This window comes from Phaethon lepturus, unplaced genomic scaffold (assembly GCF_000687285.1).
Source record: "Phaethon lepturus isolate BGI_N335 unplaced genomic scaffold, ASM68728v1 scaffold54294, whole genome shotgun sequence".
Lineage (NCBI taxonomy): Eukaryota > Metazoa > Chordata > Aves > Phaethontiformes > Phaethontidae > Phaethon > Phaethon lepturus.
In genome coordinates, this window is record NW_010535133.1 from 1,906 (window position 1) to 28,409 (window position 26,504).

General features: G+C 35.2%; 1 protein-coding gene across 1 annotated transcript; it reads right to left on the reverse strand.

The window, feature by feature from the left end:
* On the reverse strand, positions 1-25,206 carry LOC104619715 (protein AF-10-like; the record flags this gene model as incomplete). The annotated part of the gene is made up of 6 exons (XM_010285699.1): positions 25,114-25,206; positions 24,792-24,846; positions 10,931-11,040; positions 4,651-4,754; positions 2,094-2,187; positions 1-96 (listed from the first exon to the last, which is right to left on the reverse strand). Coding segments are annotated over exons 1-6 (552 nt in total), but the record flags the coding sequence as incomplete, so codon positions are not given.
* Between the last annotated feature and the right edge of the window lie 1,298 nt (positions 25,207-26,504).

Below are 26,504 nucleotides of genomic sequence, written 5' to 3' on the forward strand. Positions count from 1 at the left end.
TTTTTTCTCCTTCTCATGATGTTTATCCTGAGAGTGAGAGGAAGAATCACTTAAACTTTGATCATATGACCTATTAGATCCCCGTTTGCTCTTTTTCTAAAAAGAGAAAATATATTTATGGATAGAGAAAAGGAACCATTTGAATAAATAAAAAGTATAAAGCATTTCAACTGACAAGATGGCTTACTGCCTGAAGGAAAAAAAGACTTCAGTTACTGAAAAATTGACACATTACTAACACTAATAAAATTAACAAGACTACCCAATGTATACCAGGAAAAAAGCCTATCCTTGTATCAACTTTTACACCTCCCACAAATCTGCAAGATATGCTTTCCACAAAGAAATGAGATATGCCACTTTTTGAAGTTTAAAAGATTCTAGACACATTTTCAAGTTTTCATAACATAAAACAGTAAAGGTGCTGCTCAAATGAGTATCACATGAAGCCACAGTGCTAACACTGCCACATGCTTTAAATGCATTGTGAAGTGGCTGTTTTATGGCTTCATGATTTATTATCCAAGTGACCTGTTTGCAATATTTTAACTAAAATGGTTTAAAGCATAGGATACAGAATGCTATGGTCATGTATGTATTTACAAGCAGCAGACACAATTGCCTGTATTTCCATAATGTTTGACAGCCTAGTCTGGTACTGCAAATTACTTTATGCTAGGCCAGTGTTCAGCATGTTTGTTATTTTATCATAACTGAGGTAGCATTATAAAGACACTTCAGGTCAGTGCTTTGCCAACCAAAGCTTTCAGTGGTATAGTAGATATATGCCACCCACCATCTTCAGGAGTAAATACTAAACACCTGTATTTACCAGGCATCAACAGTCACAATAATCCTAAAGAAACACTAAAACACTTAACAGACTGGCAAGATTGTTTCTTACCAATATAGTTTCATAATGGAAAGCTAACTAATTATGTGTCAAATATGGAGTTATGTCTTTATCATTAAACTTGCTTTTTAAATAAACATACATGTTCTCTATCATAGCAGCACTGGAACATTCAAATCAAATACATAACAGTGTAAGAGCTTGCCTTCACTGCTAAGTAATAGGCCATTTTTGTTCTTTTTGTGTATTTAGTGCAAGATAATTAAAAAAAAAAAATCTTAGCTTAGTAAGGGCCTAGAAAGCCCTGACTTATCTTCATTATGAAGCAAACTCATCAATATTCACAAAAGCACAGAGCTAACCGCACCAAGCTTATCTTCTAGGAAGCTAACATGGTTTATTGACCCTGTGTTTTTACCTCATTGCAACCTGTTCAAAAATACCACCTTTTTTAGCAGTGAAAACAAGTAATCAGCAAGTTTAACTATACTTACAGCAGTATCTGAACGTAAGTCTATATATTTTCATTTTCATAATTCAATATTCATAAATACCAATTTTTAAATATCAGTAAGTCCTTCAAGTCCACACACTCACACAGGTACAAAGAAATACATATCTGGAACTGTCAAACTGATAAGAAGTAATAGAAAAGACTCCAGAAGTCTGATCCAAAACCTACTGAAATAACTGAGAAATTTCAACATTTTTTGTTTGCTTGTTTGTTTTTTAAAATCAAACCTCAAGTCACTTTCTTGAGGTTGTGTTTCAGAGAACTTATAGGCAGGGAATATCCACTAGATACACCGTGAGAGACAGAACAAAAGGAAAAAACACTAAAAAAAAAAAAAAAAGACTAACAGAAGCAGAAGAAATGGAGGGCTTCTTTATTCTCCAATATACAGGATAACAAGTAATATTTTCTAGATTATTCCAAAATGGACTAAATTCCTAGAAGCCAACTAATCAAATAGCAAAAGAAAACATTACAGGAACTTAATAAAAAAGACACTAAATAAGCATGCTATTTCTGGAAGAGTAGAAAAACCCACACATCTAGAAAGTAACCACTTATAAAAACATTTTCAGCTAGTGTTTCTGTAACTGTGATTAAAACATTGTTTTAATGAAACATAATCTACTTTCTGAGCTACATGAAAATATTTCTAGTGTTAATAGAAATTCAGAGTGAAAAAATAAGTCAGTGACAGTTTTTTCATAGAATTTAACAAATACATACCAGTTTACTAAAATGGTATTTACAGTAACCACAGTATTGAACATTATCTGCACCATTGCCTTCTTCTTCACAAAGAAGTCCTGCAAACTGTGCACTAAAAATAAATGAAACAACATTGAAGAAAAGCAATTTTACATCAAGTTGTATCACAATATCACAGCTGATAATGTATGGATACTTATATCTGTATTTAATGGAAGATATTTGCACACAAGTGACTTCTAATGGCATGCAAGCACATGACCAACCTTTGTAGCCCAGTGAAAAACATGTATGGTTTATAATTTGGCCTGATGCTTTTTTAATAATCTTTACACTCTCACACAAGCTTATAGCTTGAAAATCTACATTTATTATGCAGATACTCCCACAAATAAATAAGCCAAGCAGTTTACAATGATTCATAGCTCAAAATCAACCCAGTAATTATCTATGGAAAGAACAGTTTTAAACAAAACCATACTGTAGATCCAAAGAAGAAATTTTTATAAAGTTGCATACATCTTTCTCTGCTTTGCCAGAAAAATTACTTTTTTTTTTCTTTAAATAGAATTTCAATGACATAATAAATCAAACCATATTTATTGGTTTAAAAGACTGTGGCAGGTTAATTTCTTTTAAAAAGAACAAGACTTACAAGTTTCCTTGCCTGGACTAATTATTACCTTATTCTACTACATTTTTTTCAAATCAAATTTGCTTTCCATCATTTGTAACGTTGATTTATTTTCTTTATCAAACCAACTTAGACATTGAAAAAACAAATATTCCATTTCATTTTCCATACCATTTTCATTAGAAGAATAATAATGCAATGTTATACTCAAAGTGATGCACAGGAGTATTTAAATGAAAGAGCAATATATATAAGGCAGCTTATTTTTATTGCTTTTTAAAAATCACTTTCCCCTCATACATGCATGCCTACAGCAGATGCCAACAACAGAAAACATTTAACAGGATCTCTTTAAGCAAAGATTTATTATTCTAAGCTTGCCATACAAAAACAGATGTACTCATGCTCATTCTTCCTTAGACATTAGTTTTGGTAAGCCAAAATTAATACACCTTTGCCCTGGATCTCTGCTGTCTGTAGTTTTCACATTTTTCTTCCATTTTTTAAATATTACAGAAGCCTCTCAGTATCCTCAGTCACAGTACTCTCTGGCTAGATATCATTTTATAGTACATACCTGGTTTTTTTTAGAATCAACAAATTCTAAAAATTAGCAGGATATATATTTTCATTTTTAACCTAATTCTCATGTTCTTTATGGCATTCACTGAAAACAGGGTTTTGGAAGAAACAAAAAAGATGAAAAGGATTGTTGTATGCATCCAAGTGTGTGAAAGAGAGACCTTTTCATCCAAACACTTCAATGCATACATTTTTTCACATCTCTAAGTAACCTTTTTATATGGTATGCATGCTTTGAGGAACACAATCTATTTTCACCAGAAAAAGAAACTTGACAATGATCACATCCAATGAAAAATTAGATGCTTATGAAACAGTAAAACCTGCTAGATAGTCAAGTAATTAAAAGAAAAAGCAAAAGAGTTGCCAAGAAATCAGTGCCTAAACTACGGAATTATACCCTTTAAGATCTGCACAAGATATTCAAAGTATCGCTTGATTACACTGAAAAAAATACATTTAAGTAATTTAAGTAGGTATGCAAATACTGTTTCCCTGACTGAGCTGGTCACGAAGAAGCATACTGGAGCACCCATAAAACTTATGAGTAAATCCACACATCATGTAGCTAGACAGTCTGCATAAATCTGCTATCTACCTATTGCAAAATACTTTCAGCTGAATTTAAAAAAACAAATAATGCCTGTAAATTTTGGGATGGAACTCCTTTTGCCTCCTTTTACCTGTTGACATGTGGTTTAATCTAATTATCCAGCCTCTTTTAGCAGTCCATAAAGTGACACAAGCATCTCCTGAATGCAAGCAAACCTAAATATCTTGAAGTGGAATGAATCAGATGGTGGACACAGCTGTTTTTCTCCAGCAGCTACACATGAAATCTAAATGAATAGTTCAGGATAGATGTGTACCATTTAGATAAAAACAGTGAGGTGAATTATCCCCAAATGTTTGGAAATCTGTACTGGAACAGGTGAGTCTAGTGCATTTTTATGTATAGTTCAATAATTTTTCCCATTGGTTTACCAAAAGTAAACATCAAATCAGTTAGTAGGTAAACAGTGTCTTCACATTCCCATATTGTACAAAATATCATCTAAGAAAAATAATGTGAGACAAAAAAAAAAACCACCACACTAAACCTTATTCACAGGAGCACATAGCATTTAATACAACCCAAAGGAGTATTATCAGACAGCTTTTGCAGCTCACAGCAATGTCTATGCTGCCACTGCCATACTGTTAGTAAACTCTATTATCATAAAGTTAGCTATTTCTACACAAACCATTTCACTGTATTTCTTTGCTCAGAAATATACTAAATAAAGAGTTTATTCATTATATTGTGTGCACTGATTCTTTCTGGAACATCAGAGATGTTAAATAATAAAATATACTTACCAGGTTACGTGAAAAGCTTGTCGACATCCATGTTTATTACATGTCATACAAGCACCAGTGGCTGCTTTACTTTCTCTGCCTTGTTCATCACAAATATAGCATGTCTATCAAAGAGAAAATACTTAACATGATAAGAAGCATACAAATAAATTCTGTGTTACTCACAGGAGATTCTAGGGTGAGAACTACTGGATTTTGCAGCTAAGCTTATATAAGAATTTATTTATAAAAGTCTAATTACGTTTGTTTGCAGAAGGAGATCACCTGGTAGACACTTAGGATCTGTGTAACACTTCACCAACGCTAAAACAGTACAAACAGTAATTCTATACTGCTATTCAACTAGCCAAACGGTCAAACAGCCAAAGGTTAATAGCATTAGGCTTCAAGATTTTCCTTGCTTTCAAGTTTGTGTTTATGTCCTTTTAGGTCACAATCATTTTCACCTTCCTTTAACATTATGTGTCTTGGTGGCATTCAGAAACACCAAATTTGACTGACTGCCTAATAGTAGAAGTTACCATACAGTTTACATGCATATGTCTACAAAATTACACACAGAAAATCTGCAAACTTAACATTTTATTTGTACATTAGGTGTAAAGAATTTTCAGAAGTCTCATAGCATGCCTCAATATTCATATGATGCTCAGTTACCTTTAATTAAATGTAGTGTTTAACAGAACTCTGCTTTAATTTCAGCATGACTTGGACAGCCCCATAAACATCTTAGAAACTAATCAAGCAAGAATCTTCTGTAAACAAAGCTTAAATTAGTATGTCAAGCCTATTTCAAGCTCAAAAACAAGTTAAAATGGAAACAACCTGTCTAGTACCTAAAAATCTTTTCATAGCATTTCTGTCAATTTATTTGTTTTATTGGGATACTATGGCAATTTGTAATATTTTCAAAAACATTCTCAGTAAAACAGAAGAAAAAAAACTAAGACAAAAGGAATCCAAAATCTTTCTCATTATTCAGTACTTTCCTTTTTTTTTTTTTTTTAATACGTGGCCAATAAACATGGATATCTGCTGTATAGAAGCTCACTATTATACTAGACATCACTACAATCTGTCACCAACATTTCAGGGAGAAACATCAGGCAAAAATAAATTTCTTTACATTTTTTACTGTCCTAGTTACTAAAATGCTTTTTAGAGAGATTCTATCATATCACATTTATGTGTAAAATTTAACAATTTAAGAACAGATTCTTAACGAAAGTATCCTCCAGCATTGGGGCAGTCAACTGCCTGTTTTTAAATGAGAAAGAACCTTACTGAGGTGACAACACACTGCTACCTCTGTAGAAATGCCATTACCAGGTCTTAGACAAGAAAAAAGGAACATTTTTTTGTCCCCATTTAAACTGTAACTGACTTATTGTAATTGTATCACAACCTCCCTTCAGTAAGGCAGGGAACGAGTAGAATAATAAATAAGAACATCAACCATGGGTAGTAGAAAATACAGTTTAAGAAAAATGGACCAAAACACCACTGAAATAAAAAATACAAAGGATATAATGTATTACTTAAAGACACGAAAATGAGAGAAATTCTGAGATCAGAACAGCCTTTAACAGAGGTATTTAGAACAACATTTAAAATGAGATGTCAGCTAACTAAAGCATTTCTTTTAACATGCAAGACTCTAGGGTAGGTGAGTCATTCTTGTATGGTTTCCACAAGACTTTTAAAAAGCATTAAACCCGACAGCTAATATATCCTAAAATCATACCCTATATCCAGACATTTGAAGGATCAGAAAGGGGATAATCCTACTTAATTCTTTGCCTTCCTCCCTTTGTACATCAAGGTAGTGTATACAGACAATTCAGTTGTTTGACAGGGTCTGAGACGGGCTTTTTAGCTTTCCTTACCATGACCTGACACATTTAGTTTTTAGCAACCTACAAGGTGATGATCTATCAACCTCATCTGAGTAACTACATTAAGTATAAGTAACTTCAAAGGCAAGGTACCTCTACAAATAGAGAGTTCAAGAAATCCCATAAAACTCAAGCTCCAGCTACTGTTCTGGTTTTTCAGTTTTGCCTCAAGATCTGTAATTGTTTTTCTCACTGAAGCTCAGAAAGAAACACTATATACTATGTTTAGGGTCTGTGTTTTCAGGACCTCTTAAAGCAATTTACAGTAAAATGACTGAAATGTAATTTTACTGTACGACCAGCTACATTATGAACAAGTTTAAGCACAACATGGTGGACTGTCTACCCATTTTAACAAGCGCAATGAACTTTCATCCTTCCTACAATAGTCACAAGAAGTATAAAACCCGTTTCCTAATCTTTCATACAAAACAGGGACAAAGAAGGTTCATCTTCTTGTTCCAACATGGACAGCAAGTTCTCTCTAAAGCTGAGCTTCTCATACTTCTTCCTTCCCTTAGACACACAAACAATTGCAGAAGCCTGAGAACATTTATCTTTCTTTCACAAAGTAGAAGACTTTCATGCAATTTCCATGCAATTGTTACACCTCCTCTGAAATCTCTGGAATGGGGAAGTGTAAAACTGTGTCCCACCACCTACAGCAGCACTGCTCTTCAGAACTTTTAAGGGAAGAGAGTACTTAGACTTCTCCCAAACTCATTAGAAAATAAGCAAAACATTACACAAAGCTTTTGACTCAGCAAGGAAATTTTACTCAAAAACCACAACAAATATCTTAGTTTCTTTAATGGCAAAATATACATTTTGCAAAGCTGCCTTTATGTTTCTGTCAATATATTTTCTTCAAAGATCCAAAACATAAACCTTCCTTGCAAAAGCAAAGAGAGAAGGGACCATGAAGCAAGTTAATCTTTATAAAACAAAAAGTAATTTAAGAAATAGTTTACTCCACTTGTAACAGCTACCCTAGAGCATTCCCTGCTTACAGAATCAAAACTAGGAGTTGTACAGAAATTTCTCATTACTGCCTCAAGTACTGAAATAAAAGTCTAAGAGCTGCCTTTACTACTAGGTGGATCAAGAAACTCCAAATGCACTTATTTTTTAATCAGCTCTTAAAAGAGATTCCTAAAAGCAGTAGTCATATTCAATTACCACATACTTTCAAATAAACCTGAGAGAGACAAATAAAGCTTACATAAAATAGAGATTATCCATGCATTACTATCCCTGGAATAACATCTACTGAACAGGAGAGCAACTACTAGTCCATTTCTTTTTGGAAGCAACTGTGTAAGAAGAGTTTTCCTGTTAGTCAACCCACTAATCAAGTCAGTCAGTGGATTGATTCTGTAATGTGACGATTTTTATCCCAGAAGCAGGTAAACTTCAGGGAAATAGCAGCCAAGGATCTTTATATTGACAAGCCTCATGCGTTGCTGTCTGCTGTGTTTCTTCTTGCATTTAAGATTACTGCACTCTGTAATATTGCATATTTTACAGTGTTCAATAAACAAACAAGTGCATAGAAAAAAACTGTGTAAATTAAGTACTATCTCCTGGCAAAACTCCAGCAATGGTTGTCTCTATTTTAAAGACTACAGGACAAATTTTCCCTTATTGTAATTTTCATTGACCTATATTTTCCCTCAATTTCATATGCTAGCCTTCTATGCAGAATATTCATATGCAGAATTATTTAGAACTTCACAGGAAATAAAATCTTTCTTAAAATCATCCTATTCCAACCTGAGTTGACAGACAGAATGAAATTAGCACTAAGCCTCTCTGAAAGGAGAAACAACTCTATAGTCATTTTTTCCTAATTACATGTTTACATTTGTTTACAATGTGCAATAAATGTTTTAAGAACTGTTTGCCATATTTACTTCTCAAAAAACAGCTTTTCTTTTCAATTTGCCCCCAAATCAATAAAGTCAGAGTTAAATGCTTTACAAAGTTTCTGATTTAAAAAATGTACCATTTCAATAAACAGAATTTATACTGAATAGCAAAGGGGTGGGGAGGTGAAGTTACTGCAGGCTACCTGAAAGGGGAATTGGTAGTTGTATTGGTTTTGGGGGTATTGCTCAAAACGAGCCTACTCGGGCACTGTTTAGCCACACCAATATCAAACTCAGCACTGGCTACAGATTTATCAAAAAGTTGGCAGAGTCCCCAGTCAGCAATTGTCTCTCAAATTCTGTGCTGTTACAATTAGACTGCTGTTGGCAGTGAAGTTAGATTGGTTTCAGGAGGCTTGCTGCAGCAACTGCACTATAGGCATTTCTTTGATTCCCCTGAAATCCACAGCCACTATCTCCCTGAACCAACTAGACCAAATAAAGACAGGAAACACTGGCTTCTGTAAAAAGAGAGGAAAAAAAAAAATTTGCAGGCTAGGGTTGTGACCACAAACCTTGAAATTTCTGATATAGGTCTCTCTATATTTTACAATATACTGTAGTGGCCTGTATAAAGGTAGTTTTAGGCTAACTTTTATCATGGAAAATAGGCCCAGATCAGAACACCCACTAAAAACACAGAAAAGGAAAAGCTAGACACCATCAAGAACTTTCTCTACATCATCTGTATGGCACTAGTAATTATCTAGCAAGCAAAAAAAAACTAATGGTAACTACAGACCAACAAAATGCAAATTGGAATTTTAGCAGTAAAACACAAGTATATGTCATATATTAGGGAAAAAAACAGTTCAAGATAGAAGCAACTTTAGTCTTTAATTCCTTTTTGTTACAACTAAAGAGACATAGACCAACAATGGACTTTGTGAACAAGTTATATTAAAAGACGCAGGGTACATTGTTTGAAGTTACAAGGATTTACTCATCCAATATCAATTACCATGAGTGGAAATGTTGTAGGATAAAACGAAATCGAAAGTGTTCCATGAAATTTTTGAAGCACATTAGGGAAGAACCACTATGAATAAAAAAATATCACGACTACTACTCATGGAAAAATGAGAAAACAGATGTGCTGTTGGCCCAGAGTTGAGGAAAGAGAGAAAAACTCATTTGCCACAGCAGATCTGTACTGCTTTGTGTCCAAGCACAAAAACTTTATTTGTTCTGCACTTAATCTCGCTGTTGTGTGTTCTTTCCAATGCAGAAGGAAGCCAATAGCGAGGAGCCAATACAGATGCTCAGGTAGTACACAATAGGAAGGCATGAGAAGAACCTGGAGTTTGATTCCTGGCTTTTTGGATACACTGGTAAATAAGATGGGTAAAACATACTGACAGCAATCGTGAGAACATGAAACACACACGGAAAAGACCAAAGTATGAAAAAAAGAAAAAAGGATAGGGAAATGGTGGGGTGGGGTGGGGCATAAAGCAGAGATGTAAGCTAGGAAAAAAAAGAGAAAAAATGGGAGGTCACAGACATAACGTGAACAGGACTAGTCTCCCTGTAGGAAGAACACCAGAGGTGATATATGTCTTTTTTTTGCTTGCTTTCTTTTATAACACAGTATATTCCTCTTTTACCCCAGTATATTCCTCTTTTACCCCAGTGTCCACAAACCACCATAAAATAAAGTAAAAGAAAGAAACTAGAGATAAAAAGAACACCACAAGAAAAATATGTAAAAAAAACTAATCAGAAGTTTAGACACTTTGCTGCTTGCAGAAGGGAAAATACAAAAATACAAAGGAGGAAGTGGTTAAGTCTAGTGGCAAAGAGGTAGCACAACTGAAACAAATAGAAAAATGTAACTATCAATATAGAACATTAATAAGTTACTTTTACATTGCTTTGCCTTTTTTTTTTAATAAAGTCTCACCATATAAAACATTCCATCTCACTGACACTTATTTAGGAGCAGCTCTTCTACAAGCAAATAATCCTACTAAAGTGAATACTGTTTACACAAGCAAAAGTCGGCAAGCTTTTGCCTTAGTATATCAGCACAGCTTTTCTTCCTAAAAGAAATGTTTATGAACATCATATCAATACTTAATACAGTAGGACTTAGTGGTAATTAATAATAACATTTCAAATAAGCCATAATAATATTTTAACCTATGGGAAATATTTCACATTCCTTTCAAAATAAACTGTTCTTCAAAGATCATAGTATTTTTAATTAACAAAACAGTCTCTAATCTATAAAAGAATAATGAGACATGGCAAATAACCTTGCAGCTTAATTTAATAATATAGTTTTCTTAATTCTTGAATTTATCAAAAAGCCATAGCAGAAAACATGCAGCATTACTGTATACATTTATGAATTTCATATAAAGACCATTCTAAGAAGTATAGTTTTAGATTATTAAAGCTCACAGGTTTTCAAATAAATACATTAGATATAGACAAAATGACATATAATTATACCTTATTATAACGATCATGGGGAACAGACTGCAACACGATAGGTTCCATTGTAGCAACATTAGCAAACTGCACCTCGGGAATGTACAGAGCACAAACCACATGAGCCCAACCTACAAAAAGTTATAATTGTATTTAATTTTAATGTTTTCTAGAAGCTCAAAGGACATTTCAATTATAGTACAAAGAACCTTTTACAACACTTTCTTCCATGGACTATTTTAACTATTTAGAATATTACAGGCATAAGTTTCTTAAGTAATGTTTATACTACATTTTATATTATCAAAGTTTAGATGAACTGTAGCATATTTTTAAGTTTATTCAGTGGAGAATTTATACAAATAATACTCCATGAAATGCAAATACTAATGATTTATACTAACAGTGACACACAAGCAGAATAACAGGTTATTTCTTTACGTTTCTTGGATTAACACAGTCATTGGGTAAAAGCTATACAAATTCCTGCAAAAAGGAAATATCTAAACAAACTAGTATTCATGCAAGCATTACCACCATACATGATTTCTGTGTAGACTTTTTGTTTAAACAAAGTCATTCTAATTTGACTAGACTCCTGTATTCTTTCTGTAGAAAGAAATCCCGATACACATCCCCTCTATCAAATCTCTTCTTTTCCTTCTTTAAAGGTGTGGCAAACTCATTTTTTCATAGGAGTATCAACTCTTATATCCAGTTCTGTTCTAACTCTTTAACTTGGGGTCATCAAGAAATGCTTAGTTACTTACCATATTGTGTTTTAACAACATTTCAAGAAGTAAACATTCCTAATTGTCTGACATTTGGTTTGATGGGGGCAGGGGGAAACAGCAATTCAGAAAGAAACCTACTAATTTTAGGCCTTTTTTCAATACTAAAATCCTAAGAGTTGTCAGATTGTTTCAGTGGAGGACAGTTTGCCTGTAATTGTAGCAGAAGCTGCTACATAGCTAATGCAACATATTAATAAACTGACACTAATAATAGAATTATAAGAGTAATATCGCATAGTACAGAGCTACCCCATCTGAAAGGGAATTTGGTGTGCCTAATCATTTAGTATGAATTCTGTTCTTCCCCAAGAGGAAAACAAGTCTTTTGTCACAAGATCTTCAGTACACCTTAAAAATAATTGTGCTTTCCTCCTACCCCAGCTTACTTGTATGCAAATATTAAGGACATAAAATGACAGACTTACATAATTAGATAACCTAGCAGATTATTAGATTAGGTAAACAAAGTAAATTATGATTGGGCAAATTTGTCCTATAATGAAAGAAAAAAAAACCAACAAAAAACAAAGCACACCATACTGCCTCACTGCAGACCTTTTTGAATCTTGTTTTCATCTTGGATTTTCTTTTTTAACTACTCTGCAGAATCTAAAGGTTCTTAATTTCTTCACCCAACTGTACTTTGACTCAAACTGAGCTAGACGTAAAGTTGTACTTACAGTAGTACTGTTGAGATTCTGGAATGGTATTTAGTATCTGGAATTGCATATGTGCTTTTTATTCTTTTCTTAAAACACAAGTTTTTTGTATTTGCTTCCAACTGATTGGTGTCCCCCCAGCCCATTTAGTAAATTGGTAGTTATAATTTGTACAGAAAATGGAAAGGGCACACACAACTCATAGTCAACATTCACAGGCAACGTAACACCATTCTAGCATTTCCTCTCCAACTAAATACAGTATCTGTGCTGCTTCATTATTTTATTCACAAATAGTTTATAGAATTATTCTACACAGAAAAAGCACTCTAATAAAAGCGTAGGGAAAAGGAAGTACAAACTGTCAACTTCAGCTGCTTTTAAAAACAGTTCCAATGGACCATTTTAAAATTATCATTAACAGACAGACTGAAAAAAAACCTATAAAAAGCAGTCCTTTTTTGTTCTCTCTCTACTTGAAATATCTTCAGGAAGTGTTTATAAAGACTTTTCTAAGACTTGCAAACTGCCCTCAGCCAGAGACATCTTACTGAAGACAGATAAATAAATGTTAACATGGTGTTAATTGTGAACATTTATCTTTAAATCTCCTCTCAAAAAATTAACTGGAATGGAAACACCATTCATCTAATAAAGCCATTAAACTAGTAGAAAAGTGACACTGAAATTTGGAAAAAACCCTTCTTCAGTTAGTTATTCACAAACAGGCAGCAAAAGCTTTTACTTCAGATGTAATTAAGCCAGTACTCCAGGTATACTTACTTATAATGAAAAATTATTATGTAAATATACAAATATACCAGAAACATTAAAGTGTCAAAAAAACAACAAAAAAAACACACCACTAAGCCAACTGAAATTTGGGCAAGTAAAGAATATTCACTACAAGAAACCAGTTTTAGAGTAACTTTAACTAAATACTACTCCACCACGATCAAAAAAAATTAAACAATATAGCCAGAAACCTAAAAGCTTAATATATTCTGATTTCCAATATATAGAGCGCACATCCAGGATAGTTGTGGGCCATAGCACACTTTTATCTGTCATGATAACAAAAACTACCTACATAATGAAAGAAATTAAGTACCACAGCACTCATACACTTTTTGAACAAGGGGTCAATAAGTCCCCAGGGAACTGAGGACAAGGGACCTTTTCCATTGGTTTCCATCTGGTATCTTTAGAACCCAGATAATCAGACCTTGCTGAAAAATCGCAACATATCCAATAAAAATTTAACCACAGGGAAGGTTGCAGCACTCTTATGTCACCAGCCTCCAACACCTGTATCATAAAAGCAGCCTAACTCCAGCACCAGCTCCCACTAGGACTCAGAGACCCTGTATACAACTGCCTAAATTTAAACACTTTTTTGTCCAAAATTTCATCAGTGAAGAAATATAAAATTGTCAGACAGCAACACCCAGTTCACCTGGAAGAACCAAAAGAGACAGAAGTTCAGCAGTTCTCCCTGAAGAAAGAATAAGGAAGACAATTTTCTATAACAAAGGTGGTTAGGGACTGGTTGCCTTTGGAGAACTCAAGAAGGTCTGCAGACTCCTCCACAAAACCTGTCAACTTAAGGAAGGTCAAGAAGATTCAGTTTCACCATAAGGATGAGATAGTAGCAAAGGAAAACAGAAAAGGAGGCAAACAACCATTTTTTTCCTAAGCATCAAAAGATTAGTCACTTTTGCTACAAAGAGTAAGCATGGAAGTAAGGACACCTACAGCCAAAGTAAGTATGTGATAGCTCTCCTCTGTCTCATTGACAGAAGAATGAGCTACTAGCATACCAACAGACAAGACATCTTTTTCTGCAACTGAGAGGGCTCTTGACTACATGACAGTGAGAAAATGCCTCCCCCATCCTCTGCTGCCACTTTCTTCTCTTTTAGGCAACTACTCCCAGGCAGAGCACAGAGCTCAGAATACCAACAGAATTAAGTGCCTATTGCCATGTTCAGAGTTGAGTGCTTTTGTCTACTGTTTCTTACTGGATGACAACTGCCTACTTTGTCTGCAGTGATAATGAAACATCCTAAAGAGACACCCATGCAAACTGTACATATAGCTGGTAAGAGAAGCTATAAAGACTTTATTTAAGACTACATTAAAATACGTATTTTTCAACTAACTCCATCTAAGCCATAAAGATTGCACAGTAAACTTCCGACTCAAAGCACTTATTGTATTATTCTATCAACTTCATCAGCAACTATGCATCTTTTTCTTCCCCCATCATTAAATCCATTCCTTTTGAGCTTTCCCAATGTTTAAGTGTGAAAAATATTGTTGTATATCCATGTTTTAGAGTTTAAAAAAAAAAAACTCCAGTAGCACTGTTCTACACATTCAATAACAATGTAAACATTCCCAGTAGTTTCTGTTGTAACTGAAATTAATTTATCACCATTCTTCTTCACTCTGAACACCACATAGAAATAACAACAGAATACTCTGTCTTTTCTTAATTGTTCTCCAAACTTAGCCAGGAACTCAAGTCATTTTTCAAATAACTTTTATTCCAAATGATTTTTTTTAAACCATCTGTATAAACCACATCCTTTACTATTTAAATCAATGATAAGCTTCCATTCACTTTGGTTGTGCATGGTTTGCATCCAAACAACTGGCCACAGATTTATTACTCACTTTAATTTTATTTATAAAATTTAGAATAATTACTAACAAACTCTTACTATTGCCACTGAATTGCTTATACTCAATTTATTTTCGCTTTCATCTCCCTTTCAGGACAACTTTAATGGGGGGAAAGGAGGGAACAGATGTTTTTGTAAATGCAAGTACTGCCATCTTGCAAAACTGTTCTTAAAATTTTCCTTATCCTCAGAATTTTCGGGTTTTTTTTTTCCTTATTTGATTTACTATTTCTTAATCTTTGAGAAAGTGGCCATTTTTTGTATGTACATTCTCAATAATGTATAAAATCATAAAATAAAATAATAAAATTTTAAAAAATAATAATATTTTTACTAGGTGATAAAGCCTGGATTGCTATTTTCAAATAAACTTAGGTTTTAGCTTAAAAACAAGAAATTAAGAAATGTATTATGAGGATTCAAATCAGCCATTGAGTTTGCTTGTGTATTTTTATCAGAACTGCTTTCTCTGAAATGGCTGAAAAAAAATGCTCACAGCAGACTACTATAGGCTGACAGATTCATTGCCTCCTTTGCCTTAAACAATCAAATATTCTACAACAACCAATGTCTCCATCCAGAAATTGTAAAATGTCATCAGTTTTTGGTTATTACTTATTTGAATCAACTTATTGCTGACAGCCAAATTAAAATTAAAAATATTTACTTCAACTGTGCTTTGAAGTCAAATAACTTTGGGAAATGCTGCTTACCTTTAAAAAAAAAAAATCCACTGTGCTTTTTCTAAGATAACATCACACAAGTACAGCTCAGACACTTTCCTTTGAAGAGACCTTAGGAAACAACTTCAACCAACATTAAAACAACATCAAAACCACATATAAGCCAACTCCAAGATCTACTCTGATAACAATAATAATGAAAAGTTTTCTCCAATATCAGAAATTGGAAATTCATGCTGAAAAGCCTTCAAAGTTCAAATACATCCTATGAAGCTTCCATATTTTCACTCAAATCCTTTTTTATTTTGATTTATCCCTCAGAAAGACACACTATTGAGTTTCTGGAATGCAAAATGTTTAATTACCAGCACAGAATCTATCCAAATTTTACCAATCTTTTGCTGAGATTTTTATTTCAGGTGCCTAACTAATTTTTAACCCAAAAACCTAACAGCACATACTTAGCAGGTATAATTGGAATATACATTATTTATTAAGATTCAGAATAACAAATCTCAGGCTCCAAAACTCTAACTGAAAATAAACAGTTGATCTGTTATCCATATGCAAAGGAGAACAGGTAGCTCCTAACAATTTCACCATCAGCAAACAAAAGACCGTTGCCAACAAAGTAGTCTATAACTAGAAGCAAACTCTAACAAAGTAATCTAAAATTAACAAAGAAAACCCAGGAATATAAATAATATACAGTACATTATCTATCTAACTAAATTTTTGCCTTTACAATTACTCTTTAAGTGTTTAAAACTGGATTCACAAGCTCTTTCACCGTAAATAAATTCATAGTACATTTAAATCATCTTCCAGTGTAAATACTGAAGTTTGCTTTTATAATGTTTTACTTCATAGTAAAATAACAGCAACAGACTTATAATCCATACTACTATTCAAATCAAGAGAAGTCCACCTGTACCTTGGGAACTAACAGACACAGACCAGGCACTACACGTGCACTATGTCCCACAGTCAGTGTTGAAGCTGTGCTGCAAAACAGTAACAGACTCTAGAGGCCGGAATCACAGAGTCATACCTAGATCCAGCCATAGTGCCAGTGTGGTCCCACAAGAGAGCTCTGGGATGTCACCACCATCTCCTAACTGTGCACCAATTCCAGAGTAAAATTTCTTTACGTGTTCTGTGTAATTTCCTAAATAGTCCATCATATCTCACTACGGAAACTACTTTATTTGTAACTACAGCTCACTCCTAAACCAAGTGAATTCATTCTTCTAGAATGGAAAAACCTTTCTTCATTGAAATGTTAGTTTCATATTAGGGTTGCTCCAGGTTGTAATTTAAGGATACACCTCAATCCATTTCAACAGTGGGCTGTCCCTAAAAGGTAAGGTCTCACCTGACTCTTCACCTTCTACTGTACATCCTTACCCTCTCCCTGTAGTATAAGCTTGCCATGTAACAGGACAGGTAAAATTCTATTCACCTGATTACTAGACTTGGAGGAAAAACAGGAGTTTACCTTCCAGAAAGATCAGTAAATAAGTTGATGCACTCCATACTGAGGTTGTATGATTACCAGTGAAGAAACACCCAGTCACAGGAAAACCACAGTCCACTCCTTTTAGCAGAGGTCAATAGCTGTCCTAGATTACATGAAATTGCACCCTCAGTTTCCACAACTATCAGATCTGCTGACTGACCCCGAGACTCAGCTCTATCCTGCTCTGATAGGCGAATCCAGCAAAGATGTACTTAAGACTGTTACTGTTACTATTTGCCAGAGGGTAAGATTACATACTACTTTAGACCTTTAGATAAGTGTCTCTTCATTAAGGCATTCCATACACTTTTGGCTTGACCCTGATCTTCCTTTCCTGTAAAGACAATAAAAATTGCAGATCTGCCAGCTTAAGTTACTGTTTTTTCCTTACCCTAGTAAATACAGTTTTAATGTTTGCTAGAGTTAATATAGTATTATCCACTATATTGTTTGATCGACTCTTTTCAAAGTCGGGTTAATAAGAAGGTGCTCACGCTAACCACTAGAGATCTCACCACTGTGGTTGGTAGTCAACCTTATCGTTGGTACATAGAATTAAGAGACAATTTCTGTTAAAAAAAAAAAAGTAAAATAAATACTGCTTGTCTATGAAGAAAAGGCTTCACTCACCAGAGTCCTTGTATAGAATTTCACCAAACTCTCCATTTATCAAAATCTGTTCCTGAACTGAAGAATTGGTATGTAAGAAAAATTCACTTCAGATCATCATTCAACAGCATAACAAATAGTTTGTTTTTTAAACAACTGCACAAAAGGACCAGGATATTTGTAGGTAAGCACTTCTTGCAAAATGCGTATATCTCACATTATACCATCCGCATTCTTAGATATTAATACCAAGAAAACTCACCAGAACAGTAAACCTGATGGTGAGAGCTGCTGACTCTAGTAATAACAATAGCAATAGGAAAACCTAGCATTTGATGTTTTTATAGACTTGGGAGATCCCAACGCTAGCCCAGGCAATGGGAAGAGGGCCTGGACGATGACATAAAACCACCGCATTGCTAGCTGGCCTTTTCCCAAGCAGCTGCATGAAAGAAGTCTTGGTGAAAAGTCACACAAAGAATGCTGTTACACAGCATTCCTGGTCATCATCCAGTGGGGTCAGATTTCAAAGTAACAACCTGAACAGCAAAATCAAGCCTTCTGGGCTTACAGAAAATTGTGGGCAAAGATTACTGTAAGAAAACTCTTTAAATGGGAAAAGCACAATATTAGACACAACTGAACAATTTGCTTAAAAAACAGACTGCATGCCCAGTATTATGAGAAGATAAAAGGATTGGGATTCAGAAAACTACAATCAGTTCAAATAGTCATGCCTATATTTCTCCTCAACTCCTTGAGTTGACAAAACTCAAAGGAAATTACTGCAACAGTTAAGGAAACATTACTGAATTGAAAAGGCCTAAAACTGTCAAACAGTTCCTACAGTTCCCAAGTATCTTCAAACAAATGCTCACTTGTTGCTTTTCTGTTTTGTAAAAAAAATTGTTTATATTTTGTCCAACTACTAATCCACATACAAAGTACAAAGCTAAAGAAAAATTAACCTCTCTTTCAATAGCCTTCTTATACATAAAACACAGTATTGATAAGCAATTCATATACATATCAGTTCTTATTTTAAAAAACTTTTATATCCAGTCATGTGTTTAAAACCACAGTGATGCCCCTAAATGAACATGAGTGCCAAACTAAGCAAGGAATCCTGTCAATAAATATATGCAAAGAGAAAAGTTCCTTTTTCAACTCAATCCTACTTTTCTACTTTTAGAATCAATTTTTTTAATACATAAATAAAACAAAAATCAGTAAATAACCTAACAGAATTTATAGAACTGCAGTCTCTGAACACTGAAAAAGTCCTAATGTTTCTGTAAAAACAAATTCCACAAAGTCCACATGTAGGGAAGACTATTTTTTGTTCACAAAAATTAACCATAGCTGTAAGATAGTTACAGATATTAGGCAGCCAAAATATTAAAATGTATTCAAAGCTTATTTCTAAAATTTCTGACAGTCACCCTGATCATAACCATGCAATGTCCCACTACTGTCAACAAATTAATTAAATCAAATGTGCAGCTAAATACAGTCAACTCTTAATAATCCTTAGCACGGATAACACGCTGACAGATAAGCCACACCATGGATATTAGTCCAGGCTACACTCCGCTAAATCCAACTGTATTGTTTCCAAGATCTGTGCAAGTGCAGGAGCAGAATGACCATTCTCACACAGTGTGAAGAGACTGAACAAACATGCAACTAGACCTTAGTGGCTTCTGTTCAGGGTCAGTTCAGGTCTCTGACAATCAAAAGCACAGAAGGGACCCACTGAAGCAGACTAGAACACATTCCGCTCAAATCCAGACAGAATTATCTCTTTGGGCTCGCTACAGGTTCTACTTACAGTGACAGCAGCCACCATCACCAAACCGAGAATAGGCAGGCATCTGTGTACTCTCCAGTGTACCAGAAAGATTATGAGCAACAAAATGCTATTTCTGCTTGGCACTTCACATGAACTCTTTAGTCCTTCCAGACCCAGACACACTAGCAACTTGGTGCAGAACCATCTGGATTAGTTTCCACCACTAAGTGGAATGTTTCCACAACACTATATAGAAACCACTTGGCTAGTACAGTCACTATTATCTAGGACAACTGAACTTTCCCTGTCCCACTCCACCTCCAATAACCCAAATAGCCAAGAGTTAACTATGGCTGTAAAAACAGTTAATGCCTCAAGAATTTCAATAAATATACTCATGTCGTCTGTTTCCGGAGCAAATGCAGAAAACAGTGCACTCAATTTTAAGAACAACCTGCAAGCAAAAGCCTTGTTAAAATCAATACTTCTGTTCCCATTTCAGGATCTGTCCTAGTTTTGAGGTAGTACAAATGTTTAGGCTAGTGAAAATACACTCTAATTAATGAGAAAAATTTGTACCAAAAAATGGTGACCCATAATTACATGAGTAGCCTGTTAGGGAACATTAAACCACACTGTAATCATTTTGCAATCTAGAGATTCCATGGCATCATGTACAATAGATTTCCTTCCCTAAAATTTCACATTCAGCTCTGGTAAGGATTATGTATCATTTGGCAGACATGTAGAGAAGGGAAAAGAAGGGCGTGGTCAGTTTTCTGTACAAGGAATGCCCAATCAGTCTGGGATCCTTCATCCTGAAAAGGAGACAAAAGAAGAATATGACAGAGGTCTATAAAGCCAGAAGAGGTACTGAAAAGGTGAACATAGAAAAACTGCTCTTTGTCACTTCCTATCACTTAGCAAGTGCCCAGTGGCATCAAATAAAACCATGAGGTAACAAGTACAAAAGAAACAGCATGCATCTTGACACGTTGTACAGATCAACTGCAAAATGCCTTGCCACACAAGATTATGGACACTAAGCCTTTATACAGAAGTGGACACATCAATACTGTGATGGACTCTTGTTCCATTAAACACAAAAATACCATCCTTGGTTCAAAAAGTCCCAAAGCATAAATACTTGTATAGGCTGGGAAAGTATTCTGAGCAAGCATACAAGAACATTCTCAAGAATCCAGTTCATACTGACAAAGACAGCAGGCCAAATGTTGTCTGACCTCCACGATATGCTCCTCTCCTCTTACTATTTCAAGCTGGCACTTTCAAGTTCTATATAAGATCCATGACAGTACTGCTCCGAGAAGGCTGTATTTATGGTATCACTGAAAACTGTAACTCCGTATTTGCCATAGATGATACTGGAGAACCCAACATTACCCCTCATAAATGTGAGGGGTAATGATAAGCACGACTGATAAGCACGACTACAGTACAGTAGATGTCTCCGGCCAGAAATAAAAAACCTAAAAAGCAAATCTAAAGAAGTGCTGATCTCCAGAAAGTCAGATAAAGCAGTAACAGGCCAGTAAAAGGAGAGACATAAGGAGGAAGAATGCACGTGAAGGAAACTCACGCCACGGGGAGGGCAGGAGGGGGACAGGAATGGGGATGGGACACCAAAAAAACCCCACAACACCCCAACACGACCACACTATACACCACCATTACTATTTTCTAGTCAGTCAGTCATACTTAAAAACAACACAAGTTTGATTCCCAGACTACTGTGTCATATATATCTGTCATGGTTTAACCCCAGCAGGCAACTAAGCACCACACGGCTGCTTGCTCACCTTTCTCCCATCCCCCCGCTTAGGAGGGTAGAAGAATCGGGGGTGAGATAAAGACAGTTTAATAGGACAGCAAGGGAAGAGAAAATTAACTGATTAAATAAATAATAATAATATACAAAATAAGTGATGCACCATGCAATTGCTCACCACCCACTGACTGATGCCCAGCCAGTTCCTGAGCTGCAGTCGCCAATCCTTGGCCAACTCCCCTCAGTTTATATACTGAGCATAATGTTACATGATATGGAATATCCCTCCGGCCAGTCTGGGTCAGCAGTCCTGGCTGTGCCCACTCCCAGCTTCTTGTGCACCTCCCTGCTGGCAGTTGGACTTGATGATCTTAGTGGTCTTTTCTAACCTTAATGATTCTATGATTCTAAACTGAAAAGTCCTTGACTTAGTATAAGCACTACTTAGCAACAACTAAAACATTATTCTCATGCTAAATCCAAAACACAGCACTATACCAGGAAGAAAATTAACTCTATCCCAGCCAAAACCAGGACAATATCTTAGAGTGCCCCAGAGCTCCTAGAGGACAGACAACACCATTATATAAGAGCTATTAGATTAGGCTGTTTTCAGTTATAGTTGTACAGCTGACTTGAGACAGCTAACATACAGGCTGCTGCTAAAAGAATAGTCCTGGCCCTTCTTCTGTATCAGCATTAGCATGATCAGCTGGGTCAGAGAATTAATTTAATTTAGCTGAAAAGGAACACATGGGGGGGGGGCGGGAAGAGTTCTAAATCCTGGTACCATCACAAAGGAGGAGAAAGTAATGCATAGCAAGGACCCTCCCTGCAGTAACAGCATCTTACTGCAGGTTAAGAAAATCATGGTACCTTATAGTAAAAACCCAGTAGACCAAAAAACTTTAAGACTCCTGACATAAAAGAAAATACAGTATCTTCAACATCCAAACAAAATACATTTCCTCACATTATTAAAAAGCAAATGTCCAGAAGACTGTTACAAAAAAAAAAAAAAAAAAAAAAAAAAAAGGCAGCAGACTATATATGAGCTAAGTTATCTACATATTGAAAACAAAAACTGCATTGGTTTTCTGGCTACAAAATAAAGTTACTTGTTGCCAGAAGGCAGAAAGAAGCATAACTTTATATCACTGACATAAAATCAGTAATTTCTTCATTTGTTCTGAAAAGCTACAACCATTTAATTATTTCTATACTTACAGAAAGGCTCCGTAATTACAAATTTCTAAAGCTGGATCCTTACAAGGTTTTATCAGAAATGTTTGTTTTGAAGTTTCTTCAGGAATACCTGCATCTTTTTATCATTTCCCTTGGCAACAAATGGTGTAACAGCATTAAAAAAATTCCAAGTATTAACCTACTGTAAATATAATTTTAAACTGGCAAGCCCATTACATGACCTTCAACAGTATTTCCTTAAGTCTGAAACTCTTCTGGCACAATCCCCTGTTAGGCAACTATTTGAAAGAAAAGCTTCAGGTTAAGAATGCAGATTTCTGAAATGCAACACCAGGCAGAGTTAATTTTTTCCAAGGTTCACATCCTTCTGTAAAGCTGTTACTTAAAGAACATTTGGTCCATAAGGTAGAACTTGCTGTATTCAACACCATGGACAAGATTTATTACTAAGGCAGGGATGTTTTCAGAAGGTGAAGTACAAAATCTTAACTTCTCTGCTATGAAATTCTCACTATCACTATGAAGCTTTCACTGATGAAAATAGTTGGTCATGAAAATTATAGTAGGGACAATACTGTTCATACAGTGTAACATCTTTGCTATTTAAATTTAAATAATATTAGTCTTATACAGTAACTCACTTTCAGAAAAGAATTCGTAATTACAATTAATACAGCTGTAAGAGAAGTAACTAGTAGAATGCTCAGATCTTTGATGCTCCCTGTCAAAATATGTTTTCAAGACTTTATACAAAGTTTCAAAACTACCATAGAGAATAGCAAGGGTAGCTTACTATTAGCAAGCAATTCCCAAACACTACTTCAAGTACAAAAACAGAAAACATTTCAGCTACTTCATACTTCACAAATTTTACTGTATATTTCAAAAGGTTTGAGGCTTTCTTATTACTTATTTCCTAAAAAAGCAAGTGTCCAGCTGTCATTTCTGAAGAAATGAATTCAACACTGCCATGTATCAACCTGTCTGAGAGAAAGAAGTTTTAAGGCTAAAGTACTGGGCTGGCGCTTAAGATGGTAGTTTCGCTGACACACAGACAAGACAGTCTCAGTACACTCTCCCAACACTCACAAATGACACTAAGTTCACCAACATGTTTGAGATAAGCACACTTGAATGGTAAATGCTAGAGCATATACTGTACACTGCAGTAGTACTGTACGTGTCAAAAAGTATAGAGAAGGAAAAGGGTGTATCAGCCCCAAGCCAAGCAGGCTCTGTGTTCCTACAATTCAACTGTAACAGAAATAGCAAAACTGCATCAACACTAAGCTAAGATATAAATCAGTCGGATTATTACATATGCAGCATCATATCTTCAGAATACGATTTACACAAACTAAATGAAATCCAGAACCCTGACCATACTTTCTCCTCTCACAACAGAAAGGGCTCAGTTTCAAAATGACCAGGCTATTTACAGATAGATGATGGACAGGAATTTAGAAGTATCAAGTAAAGGGAGAAGAAGGAATTCCAGAAGTGATTGAAAAGTTAATTGAAATTTTTCAATCATATCACCCAGCTATTAGTATAAGCATAATCAAGACAGGATGTTCAGTAGAGACTTTCTCTAGCGATTCTACTCAGCAGAAGCAGAACTGATGACAACCTGATCAATGAAATTAGAAAGATGCAAGGGACAGGTAATCACTACTGCAACTTTTCAGTTCCAACTTCTTTGTTACAGAACCTATTAGTAAGTCAGGCATGAAAGAGCTATCCTTTGAAAATGCACTGGTGCGTTCAGTCTGGGCTACAGACATAAAAATTCCACTTTCCTCCATGTATGGTGCACTTTCAACAGCTTTCTATAAGCGTTCAGACTCCAACTAAACACAAATAAGATTTATCCTTTTTACCCATTATAAGATTATGTTAAAATGCAGTTGCTCCTTCATTGTAACTTTTTTCCTAAAAATTAGACTAAAAATAATGATTGATGTTCTCAAACTAAATTCAACCTAAATTGGACAAATAATGATTACTGTAAAATAGTTCTCTCTTTCCAAACCAGCCTGTTTTCATTTATGCTTAGGATTCCCCCCCCCGCCTTTTTTTTCCCCACAGACTTATTTCCCTCATACAAAATAAGAGAGTTGACAAAAAATAAGAATGAAACTTACCCCCATTATCTGTTCTCTTTAAAGCACCATCCTTATGAGGGCATAATTCACATCTCTAGGAAAAAAAAAGCAAAAATAAAATAAAAAAATGGAACAATCATAGGAGCATTGAAAAAGAAACCACACACATCAAAACCGTTAGCTGACATTAAGGAAGCAACCATTCTTTAAAAGTGAATGGGTGTGTTTTCCCTTAACCTTTACTTGAATATTAATGTTAGTTTGTCACACACGAGGCTTTCTCCTCCAGATCTTGAAACTATAATATATATTAAAGCTACTCATAGTTCTACCTCCAAGTTTTTATTCATGAATTCCACACCTGTAATTCTGGAGACAAGCCCCCAAAAAAATATAGCATGGGGTAGACTCGCTTGATAAGAAACTTGGGCACAGTCCCAAGACTCCTCACCATATTTCGTTCTCCTAGGATCTCTGTATTCACCAAGGTAGTCAATCACAAAGTTGTGCCATGGGTATAATTATCAGAGGTGCACATACTATAGCTGACTTCACAGTCTCTGCTAACTCTCACTTACCCTGAGAGACTAAAAACAATCTTGCTTTCTGTTTCAGAAAAAGGAGGTCAGAAGTTGACTCATCCTTGAAATTCTCCAAGACTGCATGTCTGGAAACATGCAGTTTGACATCATATTCTTCTGACATACACCAGGATCACAACAGTACAATCTTTCTGTTATCGCTGCCTCTATCAAGTTCCCAATATTGTTTATCTCTCAGTGTCCTAGAGCAATGTGAACCAATTCCACATCAGTTCAGAGATGACAGAAATCATAGAATAATTTGAGTTGGAAGGGACCTTTAAAGGTCATCTAGTCCCTCTGCAATGAGCAGGGACATCTTCAACTAGATCAGGTTGCTTAGAGCCCCGTCCAACCTGACCTGGAATGTTTCCAGGGATGCAGCACCTACCACCTCTCTGGGCAACCTGTGCCAGTGTTTCACCACCCCATTGTCAAAAATTTCTTCCTTAGATCTGGTCTAAATCTACCGTCTTTTAGTTTAAACCTGTTACCCCTTGTCCTATTGCAACAGGCCCTGATAAAAAGTCTGTCTGTCCTCATCTTTCAATGGAACAGGTTTGATACACATTCCACTTAAATTGCTCCAAACGACATGCAAAGGATCACTATAGGAGATCCTATACATAGGACTCACCTTACTAAAATTTTATTAATACCCACATTAGAGTCAACTCAAAGCATACCAATCTAGCAAGCTTTTTAAGAAACTGAAACACAGTCTGATCATCAGATGCAAACCTAACACCACATCCTTCAAATGGAGAGGGACATCTGGCATCAGTACAGATCTTCTCTGTGCTCCCTGAACAGTACTGTTTTCCGTTACCAGCTAACTGGCAAGTCAGCAGATAAAAGAGCCTATGATGCTACACGTGCCTCAGAAACAGACTGTCCAAACTTATTTAAGGAATGAGAAATTCCATTCCTGAAATTCATATGGCTGAAGTATATCTTGAGGACTATCTGTTCGTCTTAACCTGTAAGAAAATAGATATTAACAGCAAAGAGGCTTTCACAAAGGGTAGAATAAAAAAGTTCTTAATTTTTTTTTGCTTAGTACATTGCTATAGACAGCTGCACACAGGAAGAAGACTCTTTAGGATTGCTGCTTTTTGTCTTTTGCTTCACTCATCCCTCCCTCACATTCACCCACTAAAATGATCAGCAA